At 39.7% G+C, this 24,211-nt stretch overlaps 1 protein-coding gene across 3 annotated transcripts in view; it reads right to left on the reverse strand.

Moving 5' to 3' along the window:
- The window catches only part of dennd5a (DENN/MADD domain containing 5A), a 266,025-nt gene that overhangs the window by 210,412 nt on the left and 31,402 nt on the right, over nucleotides 1–24,211 (reverse strand). For 2 of the 3 annotated variants that reach the window (XM_087996558.1, XM_043705880.2), the window contains exons 2-3: nucleotides 5,138–5,203; nucleotides 4,149–4,258 (exon numbers count right to left, since the gene is read on the reverse strand). In XM_087996558.1, coding sequence (XP_087852684.1) covers nucleotides 4,149–4,258; nucleotides 5,138–5,203 — 176 coding nt within the window. The remainder of the gene's footprint in view (nucleotides 1–4,148; nucleotides 4,259–5,137; nucleotides 5,204–24,211) is intronic. The other variant, XM_043705881.2, reaches the window with a different exon arrangement.

Raw genomic sequence — 24,211 nt, forward strand, 5'->3', positions numbered from 1 at the left:
GTTGGAATTGACCCCTGCTTTTTATGCACAGGACTTATTTGGCAGAATGTCAGGTAGATGCCAGTGTTGCAGCTGTACTGGAACAGCTTAGCTAAGGGCACGGTATATTCAAGACTTTAGTACTTTTGCTGGAATGTTATCTGGATCCATAGACTTTACAGTACCCAGTGCCTCCAATCATTTATTGATATCAGGTGGAGTGAATTGAATTGGCCTGAAGACTGACATCTGTGATGCTGGGGACCTTGGGAGGAGGCTGGGATCATCCACTTAAAACATCTGGCTGAAAATTGTTGCAAATGCTTCAGCCTGATGTTTTGCACTGTTGTGCTGAGCTCCCCCATTATCGAAGATAGGATGTTTGTACTCCCTCCTGCTCCGGTGAGCTGTTCAATTGTCCACCATCATTTACGACGAATGTAACAGGACTGCAGAACTTAGATCTGATCCATTGCTTGTGGTATTGCTTAGCTCCATCTGTCATTATTTGCTTTTTGCTGTTTGGCACACAATTAGTCCTGTAGGTTTACCAGACTGATACATAAATAAACCTGGTGCTGCTACCCTCTTGTACCCTGCATTGAACCAAGGTTAATCCTCTATCATGAAGATGGTAAGATGGGGCAGATTGTGTTGGGAGTACAATTTGGTTGCTGTTGATGGTGAAAGCCATTCATGGATGCCCACTCTGGACTTGCTAGATCTGATCGAATTTATCCTATTTAGCATAGTGATAGTGCCACTCATTTTGACAAAGGATATCCTCAATGGAAGACATGATTTCATCTCCACAAGCACTGTGCAGTGGTCACTTTTATCAATACTGTAGTGGACAGATGCATCTGTGGCATGCAATTTTACAATGGGAATTTACAAATCAGCACATCCCTAAGCTATTCTCATATTCTTTTTTCTTTTCAATTTCTTGGCCCTCCTTTGTTAAATTTTAAAATCTACACGATCCTCAAATTTACTACATTTTTGGCAACATAGTAAGTCTTTTCCTTTGAACTCCTCTTACTAAACACAGTTGAACCACATTTTCTACATGATTGTTGTACCTTAAAAAGGGATTATAAAGTTGTTCAAATCATATATTCATTCTTCAAATACTAGTTACTGCTTGACAAGTAAACAATTTAATAGTCAATTGAAGTCTGATATAACATGAATCAACATCTGTAAATTTGCTTATAATGTAGCATTTCACAATTCCCAAATGAGCTGTATCTTACTCCCACAGCACAACTCACAGAATCCATTCCCCTGCATGTGGGCAATGTCTTGCCCCTCAGACTTAACCCAAGATCCAGTTCCACCTTCAAGCAGACAAAGCCCTAAAATAGCCTCATTCTTTATGGACACCCTTCTCAGCCTCAACCCTATACTCAGACTTGGACAGGCCCTGACTACTCCCCTCTTCCTTCCTCCCCTCCCAGACTCAACTCTTCTTCTCCTCCCTATAACCCATCAGACTATCTCCCAACACAGTCTACAGTGAGCTGACACACTCCTGAACCCAACACAACTCCCCACTCTGCCTCAGCTCAACTAACCCATCACAACCCTGACCCCTTGTATCCCCAACTGGGCCCATCTCCAACTCTTTGCATATCTCACATTGTCAAGAGTGTGGCGCTGGGAAAACACAGCAGGTCAGGCAGCATCTGAGGAGCTGGAGTATCAATGTTTCAGGTATAAACCCTTCACCAGAAATGATGAAGGGCTTATGCTATCTCTCACAATGTGGCCACTCCTGACATATACAGACTTGCTCCAAAGATAACCCTCCCTCACCCAAACCTGACATCTACCTCAGTCTGGGAGAAAGTGAGGACTGCAGATATTGGAGATCAGAGTAGAGAGTGTGGTGCTAGAAAAGCACAGCAGGTCAGGCAGCATCCGAGGAGCAGTAGAATCTATGAAGGGCTTATGCCCGAAACGTCGATTCTCCTGCTCCTCAGATGCTGCCTGACCTGCTGTGCATTTCCAGCACCATACTCTCGGCATCTAACTCAGTCTGGCCTGACTGACTTCTGCCTTGGCTTCCCAACTTGCACCTACACCATACGCACACCCACCCCCAACATACTTCCCCACAATAAGTCTTTCCCCACCATGACTCTCTCTGCACACTGGAACCTCTTTCCCCATGTGGCCTGCTACCCATCCACTGGTGCTGCTGCTCTCAGTCTACCTCTCCCCATCTTAAACTCAACCACCCACTATTCCCTCTTTTGTTCCTGCCAGTTCCCACCCCTTGCCCTCACAGTGACATCTTCTCCCCCGCCCTTTACTCACCCCCCCCTCCCCTGCAACCAATATTACCCTCACCCTGGGGACACTTCCTCTGTTCCTTTGCAACCCAGTCTTAACCACTCCTCTACGACTCCCTTTTTACTCCTTTCTTCCTCTGTCATGAATCACTCTTTTCCCTTTGGACTCCACCACGGAATACCTCTTTCCCTCTCCTCCTCCATGACTCTCTTTTGTCATCTCTCCTCCTTCACCGTGACTCCCTCTTGCATTCCGCTCAACCTGTGCCATGACACTATTTTGCCTCCCTCCACTTCAATTACCCCTTTCCCATCCTCCGCTGTGACTCACTCTTTCAATCAGCTTCCTCCTTACTACATCCTCCATAACTCTTCTCTTTTATCTAACCTCTTGTTGCCTTCTCTTCCCTGCTCTTTGCCCATCTTCCAACATTCCCCCCTCACCATCTTCCTTATGACCTCATTGTCCCTCTACTCTCCTGCCTCTACTACCTATTTATGATGTCACTCTCTTCCCACCCCCTTAGCCCATCCTCCCAATATCCCTCTCTTACCTGCTTCCCCACCCTTCCAATGTTTCCTTCCTCCTCAATTCCTCTTCCACCATACTCACTTCCCTGCCATTATTTGCCACGCCATCCACTTCCATCTTCTCTGTCCTTCTCTCTTCCGCTGTCCATCTCTCTCCTTCGCTACCACAGCTCTGATACCATCTTCTCTTTCCCACATAACAAACTTCTCTCCTCACCGGTAATCAATTGTTTTCTTTTCCTTTCTTCCCCTGCTCCCACAGCTCTGACTGTCCCCAGCTTCAATTCTTCCTTCACTGTGGTTCTAACTCTCCTCCCATGATTGCCCACCTCATTACCGCCCCAACACCACCTCCCCAAGTCCATTATGTATTTTACAATAAAGTACTGGAAGTTGCAATAAACTTGTTTTTTCAATCTTAAATTATATTATCTTTTAGTGAACCCCACCTCCATTAGGCTTCCAGACATTTTTACAGGTTGTTCTGCTATAACGTGACAATAGCATTCCTCTGCAACTCATTCTATAGAAAATCGCGCAATGAAAAACTGCTATGGAAAATCGCTATATAAGTTCAGCATAAAGTTTCCATTATCCAAACAGCACCCACAATTTGTCAATCACGTTATACCCAATTCGCGTTGATGAAACGCGGATTCTACCAGAATGACCTGTATAGAGCTTGGCAAGAGAAATTTGAGTTACCAGTCCACCACTTGTACTATCATTCGTGGTGTTCCATTATGCTGCTTTGCCAGTACCCCAGAGTTGAAACACAGCCTTGGAACTACAGATCAGTGAATCTAACCTTAATCATAGACAAGTCAATAGAAGTAATCAAATGTGTTTTTATAGTCACTAATATAGACCTATAAAGAGCACAGCATAACTTCAGAAGGTATTTTCAAATGAGGCAGGCCACCTAACCTGTCACAACACAAGTCTACTCACATTGCTGCATCTGATTGTTTTTAACGTGATAACTAGATGTTCAAATCAAATACTTTATCTTCGAAGTCCATTGCATATAACGATTACGACTTAAATAATAAGGTGTGGAGATTAATTTATCTTCCCTTCCCAATTTGCAACCTCTGGGCTATACACATTGGCTAATTACAGGGATAATTGACTCCCAGATATTTAACAGGGAAAAGGGCATTGTTTAATTGTTGTCCCTCCACAAGGGGAAGCATCTGCCTTAAGCTTAAGCTTTCATTTCAATGTATGGCCCAGATTTGAACCGCAACACATGAATGCGTACCAAGGATTCAGAATGCAAAACAAGCAATATATTTATGGATTTAGACCAGTTTCTCAGAACATGCTATATATACTAACCATCCCAACAGCATCCTGGTCAAAAGGGTTCCATTCCACATTTTCTGGATAATGAGCCAACACTTTGGATTTAAAAGTTCTTCGTAATGGACTCTGCTCATAGTTTTCACCTGAATGAAAAACAAAACAAATATACAGAATGATAACGGTTTTCCCATCCTGGACACAAATATAGCAGTACAGCAGTGACCAAAATCCAAGAAAAGATAGATTAAGTCACCCTACAAAAAGAAAGGCAAGATTCATTAAGTACTCATCATAAAAGTGATCAAGAATGCACAAATATTCTTACATAGCAAATGCTGTAAAGTATTATTCAAGATCAAAATTTATATAGCTTTAAATGTGCATAACAAAGCTTTAAAAGGTGCAGTGCCGACTTTTGTAAATCCAGTTTAAAAATGGTGCAGTTTCAATTTTTAAAAATTGTTTTAATTCAAAAAGATCATTGCACAAGTTTGAAAACTTTTTAAATCCAAAAGTGATATTAGTTTAAATATAATATTTTTTGTGAATCTGATAATGCCTCTATTCTAAACAATTCTTTAGTGTTATTCCTTTAAAATTCCAGTAGGTTAACAAATAATGCCAATTGTTAAGGTTATTTTTTCCACTGGAAACAACTATCATTAGCCATTATTGTACTGTTCAGGATTAATCAAGAGAAAGCTACTAGCACTGCCAACTGGTCTTTGTTTCACAAAAATCAAAGCTTGCTATGGTTTGGAATTGGATCAGATAAAGAGAAAAGCACACAAAAGAGAGAGCTTGCACGTTTTCAAAAGGAGGAGGAACTTTGTGAATCACCACAGTTTTTTTTAAAAGGCTGTTCCAAGAGCTGTATCCAGGCAAGGAGCCTAAAATACAATCTGGAAGTTCCATCACCTGCTAAGCAACATTGCTGTGAGAAAGAAGGATCTGGAAAGTTAAAAGATCAAAAGGTCACTAGAGCCACAGGGATGACATAGGACCATCAGAAGGGATTTTACCTTCATCTGTACTTGAACTGACACGGCCATCTCTGCCTTTAGAAGCCTGTAAGAGCTGGCATAAAGCTATATAATAAATAAAATAACAATTAATTACAAATTTATTTGTTTATGATACATATAATAAGAGAAAAGAAATGAGTGCGTTAATATAAGTGTGCAAAAGATACCAAACAAATACAAATACTGAATGGATGCTTTCATGAAAAGTAAGTGGCAGTTTTCCATAACTGGTATAACATTTACCAGTTTACCATGTTTAATTCTAACATATAACAGCAAATTATCTCAACACTTATAACAAGCACAGTGTTAAAACCATTTTTGAAGTGATTAATAAGAACTTTGAATTTGCTCACTTATATGAACAAAGACTTTGCTGATATTTTTTAAAATCATTTATTTTTAATTTGAAAATCTATTGACTATCTAGGACTAAATAGAAATACAACACTCAAAAGTTCTAAAAATTTGAAACATAGAAATAAAGACAAAGAACTGCGGATGCTGGAAATCTGAAATGAAAGCAAAACGTTCTGAAGAAACTCAGGTCTGGCAATATCTGTTAAGAAAAATACAGAGTTAAAGCTTTGAGTCCAGTGACTCTTCACCAGAACTGAAAATAACTGGAAAAAGGTGGTATTTATATTAATGATGGCGTGGGGTGAGTCAACAGTATACATGGAGGAGGAACCAAGGGAAAGCGAGAGGTAAAAAGGAGAGGTAGGCAAACAAAGAGATTGCTGTTGAGAAGCCAAGAGAGAGAAAAATGCTCTTTAGTATGCTAATGAGAAGTGTAAATGGTTGAAAATGGGTTGGCTGGGCTGGGAGCAATTCGTACAAGACAGCACCTAGGGGTATGGAGAAAGGGCAACAAACAGGACTCAGGAATTGTTAAACTCCATGTTGAGTTCTGAAGGCTGAGAGGGACAGAAGTGGAAGAGGACGTGTTTTTTCTCCAGCTTGCATTGAGCCTCACCGGAGCACTGCAGCAGGCCTGCAACAGAAACATTGACATGGGAGCATGATAATATGTTGAAGTGGCAAGCAATTGGAAGCTCGGGGTTCATTTTTACAGAAAAAGCATATGTGTTCGGGAAAGCAGTCGACCAGTCTAGGTTTCACCTCCCCATTTTACTGGAGACCACATTGTGAGCAGCAAATATAGTAGACTAGATTGAATGAAATGCAGGTAAATCACTGCTTCATTTGGAAAGTGGAGCTTAGAATAGTGAGGATGGTGGCGGTAAAGGGCAAGCCATACATCTGCAACAGCATGGAAAAATGCCTGGAGTATGGGGAGGTCTTAGGAGTGAAACAGGCTTGGACCAATGCCTCAGAGAGAACAGTCCCTGTAGATTGCGGACACATTAGGATAATATGTAGCATTATGCAGAATTTCATTTTTCCCTTTACCAAATGAGTGTGTTTATTTATGTTTTGGGCTACTTAGAGGGACAACATTTACATTTCCTTATGACAAATTGTGTGCATTAACTAATTATACATCTTCATTGAATGGATTTCATTTTGTAATAAATTGAATGCATTGTCACACTGATCCCACTACTTCATGGGTCACAACAAAATTTAAAATTAGAGTACCCAGGTCTTGATATGGACATATACGTTTTCTTTATATTAGATTTATAATGTAGATGGTAGAAATAACAGCTTCTGATTCTTTGGATATGCAGGCTGATTGGGTGAAAAGAAAACACCAGGGGCCCACCTATTATTGTTATGGGAGGTGAGGGAATGGGTGAAAGTTGAAGAGCAAGAAATAGGTTAGACAAAGTGTGATGGGTCAGACAAAGAGTGATGCCAGCAGTTTAAATATATTTCCTGCACCAGCTCAGGTTATCACAAAGGATCTTCCTTTGCACACTCTCCCCTTGCCTGAGTGATCACCCTCAGGTTAAACCACCACCAGTTGTCTCCCTCTAATGAGGCAGCAAGCCAGATGGTCTGATACAATTACGGTGACTTTACCTTCACCTTTAATTGGCGCTGCTTCCCACTTTCATATGAAACTGGAAAAAGTTTCAGAGAGCCCTGTCAACCACAGTGATGGGGAATCCTTGGTAGAGGTAAAAGGCAGACATTTCTGAGACACCCATCCTGAAGTTGGCATTATCAGAACAGATGTGAAGGAGGCAGAGAAACTGTGAGAATGGAACGGAGTCCTTATAGGAAGCAAAGAGTGTGAGGATTTGTAGCCAAGGTAACTGAAAGAGTTGTTGACCTTATAATGGAGTTTGGTGGCCAACATGGAGATGCAAGGAAGGAAAGGGTGGAAACTGAAAGCAAAATTGATAACTTTTTCCAGTTTCAGATGAAAGTGAGAAGGGGCACCAATTAAAGGTGAAGGTAAAGTCAACGTAATCCTATCAGACCATCGGGCTGCTGTCTCATTAAAGAGACAACTAGTGGTGGTTTAACCTAAGAGTCATCACTCAGGCAAGGAGAGAGGTTGCAAAGGAAAATCCTTCAAGGTAATCTGAACTGGTACAGTAATTAAACTTACACTAACTGACTCCTGATTATCTCATCGACATACTGGAGTTCTGGAGAGAGGCCCAACTAGGAATCTTCTAAGTAACTCACAAACAGACAGGCATAACTAAGACCCATGCAGGTACCCATTGCCATGCCTTTGATCCAAGAAAAATGAGCAGAATTAAAGGCAAAAATGGTTCAAAGTTTCACTGAGGAGCTCTAGTCCAGGACCGGCACCTTGTTGGCATGTAGTGCCTTTCCATTCACACTCTCGGGGAGGGTGGGGGATGGTTGATTTGATATGCTGGCACATAGACTTTAGTGCTTCATTGTACATTATTGCACAACACTAATGTACACGCAAATTTTTTTCCATATGCAATCAGTCATTTTGAATGTTCCTCATTTTACATTGAAGGATGTAGTATGCTTGACATCTTAACTGGCTAGCTAGGCCAGATGAGCTGACCTTTGATGTTGCTAGCAATCTTGGATGCCCTAGTCATTTTCAACAAACCAGTCCCCATGCTTCTTGGTGGTAGATCCAATTCCAATTTTGATGAGTTTCCCAGAGTTCTGGAATGGAATCAGCAATGAGGTCAGAACTTTGTAGTCTGATCTTTAGGTTTGCCTGGTCTCCATCTCTGGAAGCTGTAGATTGCCAGTTGCCTACTCAAAATTTCTTTGATAGATTGTCTCTCGGTATGTTCTTGGGCATAGGCTTGAGATGCAAGTTCAGCTTTGTATCATAATCAGCACTGGGCACAACTCTAATATGCAGGAAATCCTTGAGGTCACACTCGCACACCAAGACATAGTCTATTAGGTGTTATTTTCTCTTCAAATACTGGTAAGTGCTGGAGAGTCACAGCAAATTAACAACACCTCGTCTTTCACCTGGGTACCTCGCAGCCATCAGGATTCAATATTAAGTTTAATAATTTCAGAATATAATCACCCTCCTCCATGTTCATTTCCTCCCTCAACAACCTAGAGTGTGATCAGATGAAAAAAATTCAATGCCGAGCAACACAACAGTTTACGGAGCAGTTGACAAAAAATTAGGATTGGAAGACTTCAAAAGGATAAAGGGAAGAGTGACAGAAATTTTGAAACATTATTCTGGAGAAGAATAAGGATTTTAAAATATTGTATCACTCAGACATGGCTACAAAAAAAATCATGATTAAGAATTAAAAATTACATTGATTTACAATACTCTTGCTTTCTTAAATCAATGTAATTTTTAATTCTTAATCATGATTTTTTTTGTAGCCATGTCTGAGTGATACAATATTTTAAAATCCTTATTCTTCTCCAGAATAATGTTTCAAAATTTAAGAAAGCAAGAGTATTGTAAATCAATGTATATGTTGAGGTGTAATGGGAGTGGTATATTCAAAGTTTGTGAGAAGATTTGTAGCTCGGGTGCTCGTTGTTGTGGTTCTGTTCGCCGAGCTGGGAATTTGTTTTGCAGACGTTTCGTCCAAAATCTAGGTGACATCCTCAGTGCTTGGGAGCCTCCTGTGAAGCGCTTCTGTGATGTTTCCTCCGGCATTTATAGTGGTTTGTCTCTGCCATTTCCGGTTGTCAGTTCCAGCTGTCCGCTGCAGTGGCCGGTATATTGGGTCCAGGTCGATGTGTTTGTTGATAGGATCTGTGGATGAGTGCCATGCCTCTAGGAATTCCCTGGCTGTTCTCTGTTTGGCTTGTCCTATAAAATAGTAGTGTTGTCCCAGTCGAACTAATGTTGCTTGTCATCCGCATGTGTGGCTACTAAGGATAGCTGGTCGTGTCGTTTCGTGGCTAGTTGGATGGATACAGATCGTTAGCTGTCTTCCTGTTTGTCCTATGTAGTGTTTTGTGCAGTCCTTGCATGGGATTTTGTACAAAACCAACGTAGTGTACATGCTGGGTATCGGGTCCTTTATGCTGGTGAGTTGTTGGCTGAGAGTGGCTGTTGGTTTGTGTGCTGTTATGAGTCCTAGTGGTCGTAGTAGTCTGGCTGTCAGTTCAAAATGTTCTTGATGTATGGTAACGTGGCTAGTCCTTTGGGTTATGGCATGTCCTCATTCCATTGTCTTTCCCTTAGGCATCTGTTGATTAAATTGCGGGGGTATCCGTTTTTGGCAAATACATTGTAGAGGTGTTCTTCTTCCACTTTTTGCAATTCTGGTATGCTGCATTGTGTTGTGGCCCTTTTGAACAGTGTCTTGATTCTTTTGTGTGTGTTGGGGTGGTTGTTTTTGTAGTTCAAGACTTGGTCTGTGTGTGTGGCCTTCCTGTATACCTTTGTGGTGAATTCTCCATTCAGTGTTCTTTGTACTATCACACCTAGGAATGGGAGTTGGTTGTCCTTTTATTCCTCTCTAGTGAATCTGATTCCTATGAGTGTAGCGTTGATGATTCGGTGTGTGTTTTCTATTTCTGTGTTTTTAATGATTACAAAGGTGTCATCTACATATCTGCCCCAGAGTTTGGGTTGAATTTGCGGTAAGACTGTTTGTTCTAATCTTTGCATTACCGCTTCTGCTATGAGTCCAGAGATTGGTGAGCCCATGGGTGTGCCGGTGATTTGTTCATATATTTGGTTGTTGAATGTGAAGTGTGTTGTGAGGCACAGGTCCAGTAGTTTGAGTATGCAGTCTTTGTTGATAGGTTCCCCGTCTTGTTGTCTGTGCTGTATGTCCAGCAGGTTGGCTAATGTTATCCCATCACACGTGTAGAACAAAGTGGAAAGAAGGAACATGAAGCAGATTTTTTTGCTTAAATATCAAAAATCAGCCAATTCATTCTGTCCTGCACTACGGAATGCCATGCAGGTCTGCAATTGGGCTCCACTGACACATCAGAATGCATAGATGACTAGTTACAAACAAGATGTGAGGAATGGATTGTTGCACTGTCACAACAAAATTTAAAATTAGAGTACCCAAATCTTGATGTGGACATATATGTTTTCTTTATATTAGACTTAGAATGAAAAGATCCATCAACCAGCTTTCTTCAATAATTAAAAAATTATCAATTTTTTACAAAATTGTCAATTTATTATAAAATGAAGATGTACAATTAGTTAACGCACACAAATTGTAGTAAGAAAATGTAAATGTTGTCCTTCTAAGCTGCCCAAAACATATATAAACACAGTCATTTGGAAAAGGGGAAAAAGAAATTCTGCATTAATCTGCTTTCAAAAGACAACTTGCTGGACATGGGTCCGTCCAAAAACATGCCCACCATCAACATCAGGCTCACCAGCCGACAGTTCCTTGGCTTTTCCTTACCACCTACCTTAAATAGGGGCACCACGTTAGCCAACTTCCAGTCTTCCGGCACCTCACCTGTGGCTATTGATGATACAAATATCTCAGTAAAGGGCCCAGCAATCACTTCTCTAGTTTCCCAAAAAGGTCCAGGGTACATCTGATCAGATTCTGGGGATTTATCCATTTTTATGTGTTTTAAGGCATCCAACATCTCCTCCTCTGTAATATGGATATTTTTCAAGATGTTGCAGTTTATATCCCCATGTTCTATATCTTCTATATCCTCCTCCACAGTAAATGCTGATGCAAAATACTCATTTACTATCTCTTTCATTGCCTATCTCTTTCATCGCCTGCAGCTCCACACATCGGTGGAGCTGCAGATCCACATTGCTGATCGTTAAGAGGCTCTATTCTTTCCCTAGTTACCCTTTTGTCCTTAAATGGATTCTCTTTAACCTAGTTTGCCAAAGCTATCTCATGTCCCCTTTTTCCCCTCCTGATTTCCCTCATATATACTCTTATTGCCTTTATACCCTTCTTGAGAATCATTCAATCTCTGCTGTCTATGCCAACCATTTGCTTTCTTGTTATTCTCGACCAAAACCATAATTTCTCTCATCATTCAGCATTGCCTACACGTACCAGCCTTGTCCTTCACCCCAACAGGAACATACTGTCTCTGAACTCTTGTTATCTCATTTTTGAAGGCTTCCCATTTTCCAGTCAACCCTTTCCCTGCGAACATCCACTTCCAATCAACTTTAGACAGTTCTTGCCTAATACCATCAAAATTGGCTTTCCTCCAATTTAGAACTTTAAGTTTTAGATCTGGTTTCTCCTTTCCCACCACTATTTTGAAACTAATAGAATTATGGTCACTGGCCCCAAACTGCTCCCCCACTGACACCTCAGTAACCTGCCCTGCCTTATTTTCCATGACAAGGTCAGGTTTTGCACCACCAAAGATATATTTCCCTCCCTACCCCTACCTGCATTCTGCAGAGACCATTCCTTCGCGACTCCCCTATTAGGTCCACACCCCCCACCGACCCACTCTCCACTCCTAGCATCTTCCCTTGCTGCTGCAAGAAGTGTGAAACCTGCACCCACACCTCCCTCCTCACCTCTATTCAAGGCCCCAAAGGATCCTTCCACATCCGGCAGAGATTTTCTGTACATCCAAGTACCTCACCCACTGTGTCCTTTGCTCTCCTCTACATTGGGGAAATAGGATGCCAACTCGTGGAACATTTCAGGGAACATCTCTGGGACACACCCAACAAACAGCCCCACTACCCTGTGGCCGACCACTTCAACTCCCCCTCCCTCTCCGCCAAAGATATGCAAGTCTTGGGCTTCCTCCACAGCCACCTGACACCTGGAGAAAGAACACCTTATCTCCAGCCTTGGGACCCTCAACCACACGGCATCAACATCGACTTCATTAGTTTCCTCGTCTCCCCTCCATCACTCCCCCACCTCATCCCAGGTCCAACTCTCCAACTCGCCCTCTTGAACTGTCCTACCTGTCCATCTTCCTTCCCACCTATCTGCTACACCCTCACCTCCAATCTATCACCATCACCCCCCCCACCTGTATCCAACAGAGTCTTTCCAGCTACTTTCCCCCCACCCCATGGTCCTATTTATCCCTCAGCATCCCCTACACCCCCACACACATTCTTGATGAAGAGTCTATGCCCAAAACATTGACTCTCCTACTCCTCAGATGCTACCTGACCTACTGTGCTTTTCCAGCGCCACACTTTTCGTCTATGAAAAAGAGACAGTCAACAAGAGGACTAGTCTCTTTGGAATGCAAAAATTGGAGGAGGAGATGTATCAATTAGTGCCATCATGCTAGAAGTGTCAGTTGAATACAGAACTGTTGGAATAGAAGATAATGACAGAAGGAACCCTATTGTGGTTCTGCAAGGGAGGTAAAGGGCAAAAGCAGGAATGCAGACAATGTGATGGACATGATTGAGTGCCATTTCAGATATAGTGTGGGGAACCCTTGGTTGAAGAAAAAAAATGATACCCCAAAAGCACTGTTGCACAAAGCTGCATCATCAGAAAAGATGCAACAGGTACAGAGTAACTGGCAGAATGCAATGGAATTATCGGTGTAGGTTGTAAGAAAGTGAAGTTGAAGTGTTGAGAAAGTCAGTGGGTTTATAATGAAAATCAATTGAATAGAAATAGAAACTGAGTAGTTCATGAAAGTCCTTGGAGAGTTGGAAAAGGAACATTGCTTCAAATTTTCACCATTCGCTCAAATTCAAAGTTAAAGAGGTTTTCTAATTCAGTATAATAGCAGGGACACAATCATCAACATGGTGTAAAAATAATCCAGAATAAATGCACCAAGTTAAATGACAGACTGTTCAATGAGAGAACAAATGGAAACTAGCTGGACCTCCATTCAAGGAAGGAACAAGACCCCGTGAATAGTCCTAATGGGGCTGGAGATTGGGCCAGAAGTACAGAGAGATTGAACACTCATACCATGGGAAAATGAGATGGTAATTAGGGTATGACAATTGGAAACTGAAATGATGTCAGAAGATGTAAAAAAGTAGGGAGAAGCCAGACAAGGAGAGAAAAGATTAAATTAAGGTTTAAGGAAATCAGGTTGGTGGGGTAGCAACAAACAAATAAGTCTAACAGGGCAGTCTGTTTATGACTTTGGTGAAGGAGGCAGAAACAAGCTGTTCAGACTTGGAGGACTATGAGGTAGAAGGCTGTGAAGGGAAGATCAGAGGATATTAGGTCGACTACTGTTCTGAAAACAATGACATGATGTTTAGTGGTATGTCAGAAGTGTCAGAGAGTAGATATTCAGCCTCTGCAAGATAGCAAACAATGTTTCTGACAGAGACCTGTGCCTTATTAGCAGCTTTGACAATCATAAACTGAGAACACAGTGCAGCAAGTTCAGAGAGAGAGATAGATTAATGCAGTGAGGGGAGAAAAGAAATTGATATGGTTGATATAACACCAGCAGTTTTCAATGAAAAGGTCAATACACTGGATGGGCAAGAGGTCAGGGGAAGATGTTCATATGGAAGGAGACAGGTAAAAAGAGACTATTAAGCAGGGAGAGGACATCTAGCCAAAGAAGTGGACATAAAGGCATAAAATTAATGGAAAAAATGCTCATTGTAATGCCAAACTCAAAATTCATTAAGCTGATGATACAAGTGGATAAAACAGAGATCATTTAGCATTAAAGAGAGGAAGTTTGAAGGGTTATGCATTCATGATAAGGAGTGAGATTAGAAGGAATGGGGTCAGAGGACGTGGAAGGGCAAGAGAAACATAGAGGGGTGCAGTACCCATGTGTTATTGGAGCTTACGGTCCTTAACATCCAAAGAAACAGAAAAGGTTTTTCTTAAAAGGATCAAGTGAATTGAAGAACAAAACCAAACTGTTTTGAGATGGAACAAAAAACGTCAGGATTACATATGAAGTGACAAATGGCAAATGGCACTTTGCATGTACCTCAGGATGAGGTGAGAAGAACAATCTGAGGAATGGTAAATGCTGAGGAGATATCTGTAATCATGGGTGGATCCAAAACACAATCCCATTTCCCAGTTTTGATGAAACATCATAGGCTTGAACTGTTGACATTAGTAACATCTTTGGAGAGAAACAATCTGCTGAATATTTCCAACATTTTCTGTGTTGTATTAAAAATGAAATATATTCAATGACACAGCCTCCGCTGCTTGTTGGAGGAAGAGAATTTCAAAGTCTCAGCATTACCTGGGAGTTGTCTTATTTCAAAATTATGCCCTCTATTTCTAGCTTCCCGCACAAGAGATAACATCTTTTTCGCACCTAACTCCGCTAAGCCCCCTCAAAATCTTCATGTTTCAATAAAATCATCCATTATTCTTCTCAACTCCAATACTTGTCAAACATGTCCACTTTCCTATAAGATAAACTCCTCTTTTCAACATAGTTAGCCTTCTCTAAGTGTCTTGTAATGCATGTAATGTCCACCTAAAAAGGTAAATAAAACTGCGGTTTCAGTACACTTGTAATGAAACTTCCCTACGTTTGCAATAAAGGGCTAATGTTTGGTTTCCCTTTCTAATTACTTTTGGTATGTACATGCTGACTTTGGTGATTCATGTCGATGAAGTTCCTCTACGCCACAATCTTTCACCACTTAAATCATATTTTGCTTTTCTTATTCTTTCTACCAAAAGCATAGAACCTCACCTTATCCTACATTGAGTTCTAACTGCCAATTTTCTGCCCCTCACAACCTATCCATATCCTTTTGCAAACTGTTTATGCCCTGTTTATGGTTTACTTTCTTACCTATCTTTGATTCTTCGGCAAATATGGCTACAAAACAGTTGGCAAGTTTATGCAAATAACTCATGCAGAACGTTAATAGTTAAGCCACAAGGACTAATCTCTTGGCACCCCACTTCTCAACTTGAAAATGATCTAATTATCCTGACTCACTGTTTGCTATTCATTAATTCATGAATCCTCTATCCATGCTAATATATCCCTCCAACACCATGAGTTCTTATCTTGAACAATAACCTTTAATGTGTCATCTTATCAATTGGGTATTGGAAATTCAAATACACTGCACATACAAATTCCCAAAGATCTCTGAAAGCAGCTCAACTCAGAGCTGAGCAATACACCAAAGTTCTAGATTTCTGACAAAGTCTTGGCTAATGGTACAGGAGGCTATAAGAATTACAAGTCTCTAAAAACTTCGACTGTCAAGACCAAAGGACAGTCCATTGTTATGTCAATATTAAGCTGGCAGTAATTTAGGTTCATCAGTGATTTTATTACCTCTCAGCATGGCTTTGGCAATACGTTTCTGCCCAGCCTACACTGCATTAATGTCAATTCATCCATAATATCAGGACTACCTCAGCCAAGGGCTCAGGGTGAAGTGGAGACAAGTCATGCTACAGAGATGATACTGCTGATAATGAGAAAGTCAAAAGTTTTATTTTAAGTCAAATTGTTCACTAAGGTTGCCACCTCAGACAAAGGTCAGTAAGTAGATGGAGTCATTACAGGGAATGAAATAAATTGTTTCAGTATTCTCAAAATTTAGTTGGGGGAAATTTTTTCTCATCCACTACTATATGTCAATAAGCTATGGAACAAACCAAACACAGTAAGCTAAAAATGAAAATAATGTTATCAAATTGACCAAATTGTATCATGTTTGGTAGTAATCAATTGCTAAATTATTAGTATTACTGATTTCATACAATGAGAAACAACATGCTTATTTAGCCTTTAAAGGTATTTGCAAAAGGAACAATCTGTCCTGAGGGTGAGAAAATCCAAAATTTAATATTAACAATATTCATGGACATGGAGGAGTGAGAAAAAGATGTGTCTTGTCTCACTGTGCAAATAAGCAAAACCGAATTATAGTTGGTGCATTATTCTTGCTAGTGCTTCAGCTGCTTTTCCAAAATGATACTGTGAAAGTGAAGTGCTGTCACCACAGTTTTCTAATATTCAAGCACAGCAATGCAAGTACCAATTCATTTTCATTCAATTTGTAACTTCAGTCATCATAGATGTAAGAGGGAACCAGTGTTCAAAAAATAGATTTTACTTTTGGTCCAGAGCAAACTGGTCCCATTTTTTTTAAATGCAACTTTTTAATCTTTATTTCTGTGTTCCTCAAATATAGAACACTCATCAAATTATTTGCTGATATTTCTTCAGGGACTATCACTCCATAATCTTTTAACCTTTACAGTCAAAATGAACCATCTTGTCCATCACCTTGTATTGCCACAGAAGATTGGAGTGGCCAAGTTATTGAATATATTTAAGACTGAGATAGATAGGTTCTTGATTATCAAGGGGATCAAAGGTTATGGGTAGAAAGCAGAAGAATGGGGTTGAGAAGCTTATCAGCCATGATTGAATGGTGGAGCAGACTCGATGGGTTGAATGACCTAATTTCTGCTCCTATGTTTTATGGTCTTATTAAAATGCCGTGTTTACAAACTTAAAATTTTTGCAATACTTTCCATATGTTACTCGTAATCTTACCACTTATTATAATTACCTCTAATAGAATCCTCCCAGCTCAGTTTAGAAAAGTAGTCAAGCAATGGAGAACAAATTAAGAGCTTTTTATAATCAGACACTCTAACCCAATGCTTGTGTCCTGTAACCTCACTTTAGTGATGATATGTATGCCTCCTCTCCACTCACCTAAAACCCTAAGTAATCTTTCATCCATCTTTAATTTCTCCTATTGCCACTTTCCCCCCTCTAGTCCCTGCTTTTGATCTGCTATATGATCTGGTAGACTTGTTCCTGTACTTGTTCTTTTGTTCATCCCACAATCAAGCATAAGACTTAATATCAATTTACTCCAATTTTTAGTTGCACCTTATCACCCATTAACCACAAGCCAGTTTTCTCACACTTAGATTTTTTGAAACGTTTTTCCTCATCTTATTCAAGTATATTAACTTGCATTCGGTAGTGTTCCTGAAATAACAGCAATTCATCCTGAACCTACTTGAGTGGGCATTATTCATGCACAATCGTTTTCAGATATTCAATCTAAGAGAATGATTTCTGGTAGAAGTAACCAAACATGAATGCAGATAAGTACATTAACAAGTTAGCTAGTTATGTGTTTCATCTTCTCCACTTTTCAATTTAATCAAATCGTCTACTAACATTTGACATCAAGCCTCGCAAGAGAAGAATGCTATTTGGACAAAACAGCAGAAGATAACAGTCATCATCACACCACAAAATGAAATCAATGTCTTCAGAAGAGAAAATGAAAGTAAATTGACAAAGTGAAGGAAGACATACTTATTTTAGTTGGTATTTTATTTCATCAAAAGAGGTGACCATTGAACACAGGAACGTCCTCTTAAAACTTAAATTCACAAATATAAACCTGAAAAGATTTGATAAAATAAATCTAGCTCCAGTTTTCCAAAAATAAACAAGCTACAGTCAGCAACACATTGACCAGCTAGATTCTGTTTCAAATTCCTGCTTCAATTTCTTTCTTTCAAACAGCAAATCAATGACCTTGATCTGCTGCTGAAGTGCTGAACAGAAAGGAGGCAGGAGCCTAATGGCAAGTGACAATCTAGATCGTGCCTTACACTTTAAATCTCCTGAGAAGCAAGTCACACACCAACAGTGGCTTTGATCAAGTAGACGCCTACAGTCACCTGCCATTCATTCAGGCTAGAATTCAGAAAACGTAGCTTTAATTAGGGACAAGAAGAAAAAAAAAGTACAAAAGTGGGCAGTTGTCCAAATAAAAAAAGGAAGAGAAAGAAACTTTAGTTACAGTGGAACTCATCATGAAGTAGAAAAATATTTCAAATTGATTATTATTTCCACTGTATAATCACTGCTATGAAAACAAATGAATGAGATTTTCATTTGTTTCTAATTCCAACTTCCAGTGTATTGCAGTCAATAATCAGTGAAAACTTGAGTGCGCTTCAGTGCGGAGTCAACTCTGTGTCTTTGTGCATGAATTACAGAAAATTAATGTGCAGGTACAGCAAGTTATAAGAATTTTTGGCATTTATCCCCAAAGGAATAGAGTATAAAAGAAGGAAAGTGTTACTTCGACTGTATAAGGTGTTAGTGAGACCACAGCTAGAGTACTGCGTACAATTTTGGTCCCCTTATTTTGAGGAGAGATGTAGTTGCATTGGAGACACTTTAGAGGAAGTTCACTAGATTGATTCCAAAGATGAGGGCTTTGTCTCATGAAGACAAATTCAGGACTTTAGGCCTATACTCTCTGGAGTTTAGAAGAATGAAAAGACATTTAATTGAGGCATATAAAATGCTAAAGGGGATTGACAAAGTAGATACAGAAAGGATATTCCCTCATGTAGGGCAACCCTGAACAAGAGGTCATAATTTTAGGATAAAGGCATAGCAGATTTGAAACAGAAATGAGGATAAGTTACTTCTCTCAACAGATATTGAATCTGTTCACTATCCCAGAGAATTCACTACCCTAATAAACTTTCCTCAAGCTATTACAATCTGATTGAAGGAAAGTCATTCCAATTAGTCTCATTGGGATGTGACATATAAGCAAGGCAAGCAGATGTATATTGCAGAAATGCTGCTGACAGCAGCACTCCAAAAGAAGAAAGTAGAGGATGCTGAGGAGTGTGAAATCTTCCCATTCAAAGGGAACTAAATGTAATGTTCCCAAGTTTGCAGATAACACAAAGCTGGGTGGATTGGTGAACTGTGAGGAGGTGAGATGCTTCAATGTGATTTGGACAAGTCAAGTGAATGGACAAATGCATGGTGGATGAAGTGGATAATGTGGATAAATGTGAGGTTATCCATTTTGGTAGCAAAAACAGGAAGGCAGATTATTATCTGAATGGTGATAGATTGGGCAAGGCTAAGTGCAACGAGTCCCGGGTATCCTTGTGTACCAGTCATTGAAAGTGAACGTGCAGGTGCAGCAGGCAATGAAGATCTATGGTATGTTGGCCTTCATAGTGGTAGAATTTAAGTATAGGGCAAGGATGTCTTGCAGACATTCCTGATACAGAGCTTATGCTCAAAACATGGACTCTCCTGCTCCTCAGATGCTGCCTGACCAGTTGTGCTTTTTCAGCACCCCACGTTTTGATTGTAATTGTACAGGGCCTTGGCAAGACCACATCTGGAATATCGTGCACAGTTTTTGTCTCCTTATCCAAGGAAAGATGTTCTGGCTTTGGAGGGACTACTTAAAGATTTACCACAGTGATTGGTAGGATGGTGGGACCAACTTTCGAGACTTGATTGATGAGGGCTATATTCATTACAATTTAGAAGAATGGTGGGGTTGACTGTGGAATCACATAAAAACTGTAAAATTCTAACAGTCTAGACAGATACAGAAAAACATTTCAGATGATCAGTCTGTCCAGAACCAATGGTCACAGTTTAAGGACAGGTGATAGACCAGTTTGGACTGAGATGAGGAAAGATTCCTTTACCCAGAGAACAGTGAGTCTATAAATTCTCTGCTACAGAAAGCAGTTGAGGCCAAAACATTCAAGAAGGAATTAGAATATAGTCTTCAAGGTTGAAAGGATCAAAAGGTAAGGAGAGAAAGTGGGAACAAGGTACTGAATGACCTTGATCATAATAAATGGCACAGCAGGCTTGAAAGTCCAAATGGCTTACTCCAGGTTCTACTTACTTTGCTTCTGTGTCACCATACTCTACAATTCTGACCACTGGGAGGTCGAGCAGCTGACTTAAATGACTACCAGCAACATTGTTGAATATTTAAAAGCACACTTCAGCTATTATAGAATTCCTAATGTTGTGATGAGGGATAATTGCCCTCAGTTCACAACTGAAGAAATTAACAGTTTCATAATTAATTGGTCTAGATATTCCATTGGCCAGAAAGTTGTTAAAGCAATGCACACTGGAGTTGTGTGTCAGGATCATGAAGAATCCCAGTTGCTGCTGACTCCATGAGAATTGTCCAGGAAACTGAAGATTCTGATGGACAATTCCCTTGCACATGGAGCCCTCTGAAAGAATTAAATAGCGACAAAGAATTCAAAGAGTTCCAGTTCAGTTAATCTAATAGCTACTCAGGAAATGTTACCATTAAAGACCTAGTTTAATTCCTGGGTAATTTTTAAGCTGACCACCCCAACTCCTTATATCCCCTGAGAGTCCTGACAACTATTCCCCTGACCAAACTCTCCACCACCCAGCCAGGACACAACACGCATCCCCTCCCAAACTAACAGCTGCACTGGACCAGATTCTCCTGCATAAACATATCCAAAATCCTTCCATCACCAACCTGACTTCCCCTGCCATCCCCCAAAGCCAGATGCAACATTGCTATCAAGGCAACTCTTTAAAAAAAGTTGACTTGAAATATAGTTGACAAGCACGCAATATAGCATTTGAAAGATGAGCTCCAACTAGGGAAAGTATACAAAGGTAATACAGGAGGTAACATAGACGAAATACTTCAAAATTAGATTCGGTGTAGCTAGTATATATGAACTGTGTTTAAATCTCTCTGAATAGTTCATTTTGTTGTGTGGAGTAGAAATAAGTCATATCCAATCTCTGGGCAGTATAAAGAAAATTAATCTCAGCTGGGGTGGCATTTTGGGTACTAAAATTAACATATGAAACTGACAGCGAAAGTCTAATGTTTAGTTTCCAGTTAAAGCCAAAATATGGAGCTTATTCTACAAAAAATAAATTCCCTAGGTTAAAAAAAATACTCAAAATGATAAAACATCATAATAACTCATTTACCCCGAAGAAGAGATGTCAAGTGTGATAATGTTCATATTTAAATTCATACAATGCAGTGCTCAACTGATGATGCTGGTGCACCAATCAATGGCAGGGCATCACTCCGAAGTCCAATCCACTGTTACATCAGGGTAGCACAATAGAAATTTACATATCAGGAGTTTGGAACTGACAAAAGGCAGTATTATTTGGATGTTGTTTATTGGGGCCAGTGTTGCACAATGGTAAATTTTTAGTTGCATACCAATTTAATTCAATACTCCCAATCAAAAATAAATTTTTAATAGGCAAATGAAATAATTAAATTCCTGCATGTAACCTCCAAACATTCTTAATAAACATTCTGAATACCTGAATCTTTGTGAGCAATTGAAGAAATGAGCATTGCTACAGATTTTCAAACGACAAATGATGCAGCTGATGCAGCTAAAGGCTGTAATCGCACTGAATTTAGCTATAACTACAGCCATACAAATAGCAAAAACTGCAATACATCGTGTGCTTTAAGATGCAGAAAAATTATATTCCTGAAATATATAATAAAAGCAATTGTCCTTATTCAGTCACTGTAAATCAGTGGCTATGATGTTGTCACAAAGTAGCATAAATATCTTTACTACTATAAAATAACAAGTCCTCTGACTTAGTATTAGTATGTCGTGGGAGATATAGTAGCGATAAATGGAGAGCTCTTCAAAATACAGGAATGCCATGTTAACCTTCTTCTATCACATCTAGGTGCTATGCATAAGTTGGCAAGATTTAAGGTCCTAAAAGAAAACCTGAATCATATGGAGATCTCTCAGCTCCTGGGATGTGGATCTCTATGTGACATTAAGTGTACTTTTAATGTACTTTTAGCCAGAAAGATAAGCATTCTGAGCACAGTAGCTGGAAGGTTAAGCTTCATAACCCATTCCCTCTCCAAATCCTTCAATAAAGTACAAAAATGTGACACCTATGCTTAATATTCTCTTTAGCTACCTTCTTATAACCCAGAAGTAATTTTCCAGCCAAGCCAAAACATAGAACAGTAGGGCACAAAAATAAAAATATGACAAAATGCAGAAAGAAAGCAATAAAAGGGAAGATAACTAGAGAAAACCAAAAACAAGATAAAGATGAAAGAAGGAATGTAAATTCATTTTGGACCTTGGACATTGCCATAATGTCCCAATGTATTTTTTAATAAAGGATTACAATCACAAAAATAATAACATACACAATGCAATGAGATGCAAAACCAGTAGGTGTTGATTGACAAATGAATGTTTCCCAAATACCAAGACAGTCCCCTATACTTCTTGGCAAGGAAACACAAGAGCTTTGATTTCAGCTCACCTGGATGGTAACCACTGACAATGCAGCGTTCCCACGAAACTTCATTTCAGCATTAATCTAGATCAGTAACAAACTTGCTGTGGTTCTTGAACCACTGATTCTGACTTCAACGGAAGGGCATGAATGCTGAGCTAAGTTGGCAGCTCTGAGGAAAAGGCACTAGAATGAAATATACAGGGCACACACTATAACCTTCAACTAGTATTGAGCAATGTCACAGGAGATAAAACACAATATGAGCTCAATGTATCCGAGTGTATTACAGAACATAAAGGAAATTCTTAGTCCACAGTACTTTTGAATCAACTTATACAAAACATTGAACATAAATATCTTATGGTGTTGAATCAGCATAAGCTCAGCCTCACAGGATCTGCTTTCACTGAATGAGCTCTCAAACTAGAAATCAGACCAGGGCAGAGGAAATCCTGCCAGACACCACAAAGACAATGAAGGCTTCCATTTATTAATAGGACAATTGAAACTCAACCGTGCATCAATTCCTAAATGGGCCTTTAAAATGAATTAGAAGCATGACGAACATTTCAGTCAATAAGAACCACAAGATTCCCAAAGATCAATAAGCATAAAAACAAATTTAGGATTGGACATTCCCATAAAACAAAAGAATAACTTAATTTAGATACAGGATAATGACTGTCACCATGAAATTGTATCTCGGCACAGGTCAAAACACTTCAGGGAAGATAGAGAGGAAATTAAAGAGGGGGAATGTAAACACAATAAGAACTGCACCCCACTTTCTAAAATGGAAAATTCAATGCCAGAGTTCAGTACGTGTATTTACATTTGAACATATGAACAAAGGAGAAATAGGTCATTCAGACCTACAAGCCCCTTTGCCAATCAATAGGATCATGGCTGATCCTATTGGTGTTCAGAATTCTACATTCCTATCTAGCTCTATTATCTACTGATCCACCCTCCACCACCTTCTGAGGGACAGAGTTCCAAAAAATGCACAACTTTCAAAATATTTCTCTTTGCCTATGTTCGAAAAGGAGGGGGGGGGGGGAGGTGAGAATAATGCCCTCCAGTTCTAAATTCATCCATAAAAGGAAATGTTTTTCACATTTGTCAAGTTCAATCAGGATCTTATATGTTTCAAGCAAGCCACCCCACTCACTTCTGAGCTCCAGCAAAAATAAGCACAGTCCATTGAATCTTTTCACATAAGACAACCCACTCATTCCAGCTATCAATCTAGTAAACCTCCTCGAAACATCTCAAATGCATTTGCTTCCTTCTTTAAATAAGGTGACCAAAATTGCACAAAGTATTTGAGATATAGCCTCACTGTATAACACCCTGTATAACTGAAGCAGAACATCCTTATCTTTATTTTCAAATCCTTCCACAATAAATATCTTTCCATTTGCCTTCTTAGTTACTTGTTGCACCTGCATATTAATTTATGTGATCGTTACACTAGAATACCTAGATCCCTCTGCACCTCAGAATTTTGCGGTCATTCTCTGCTTAAGTACTATTCTGCATTCTTATTCTTCCTGCCAAAGTGAACACCTTCAGATTATCCCACACTATACTTGATCTGCTAGTGTTTTGCCTGCTCATTCTTCTTGTCCTCTACCAAAGTTTGTGTCATCTGTAAACCTATCTACC

Source organism: Chiloscyllium plagiosum, unplaced genomic scaffold (genome assembly GCF_037043375.1).
Source record: "Chiloscyllium plagiosum isolate Xiang-an unplaced genomic scaffold, Cpla_swu_hap1 HiC_scaffold_18, whole genome shotgun sequence".
NCBI classification, from domain to species: Eukaryota; Metazoa; Chordata; class Chondrichthyes; order Orectolobiformes; family Hemiscylliidae; genus Chiloscyllium; species Chiloscyllium plagiosum.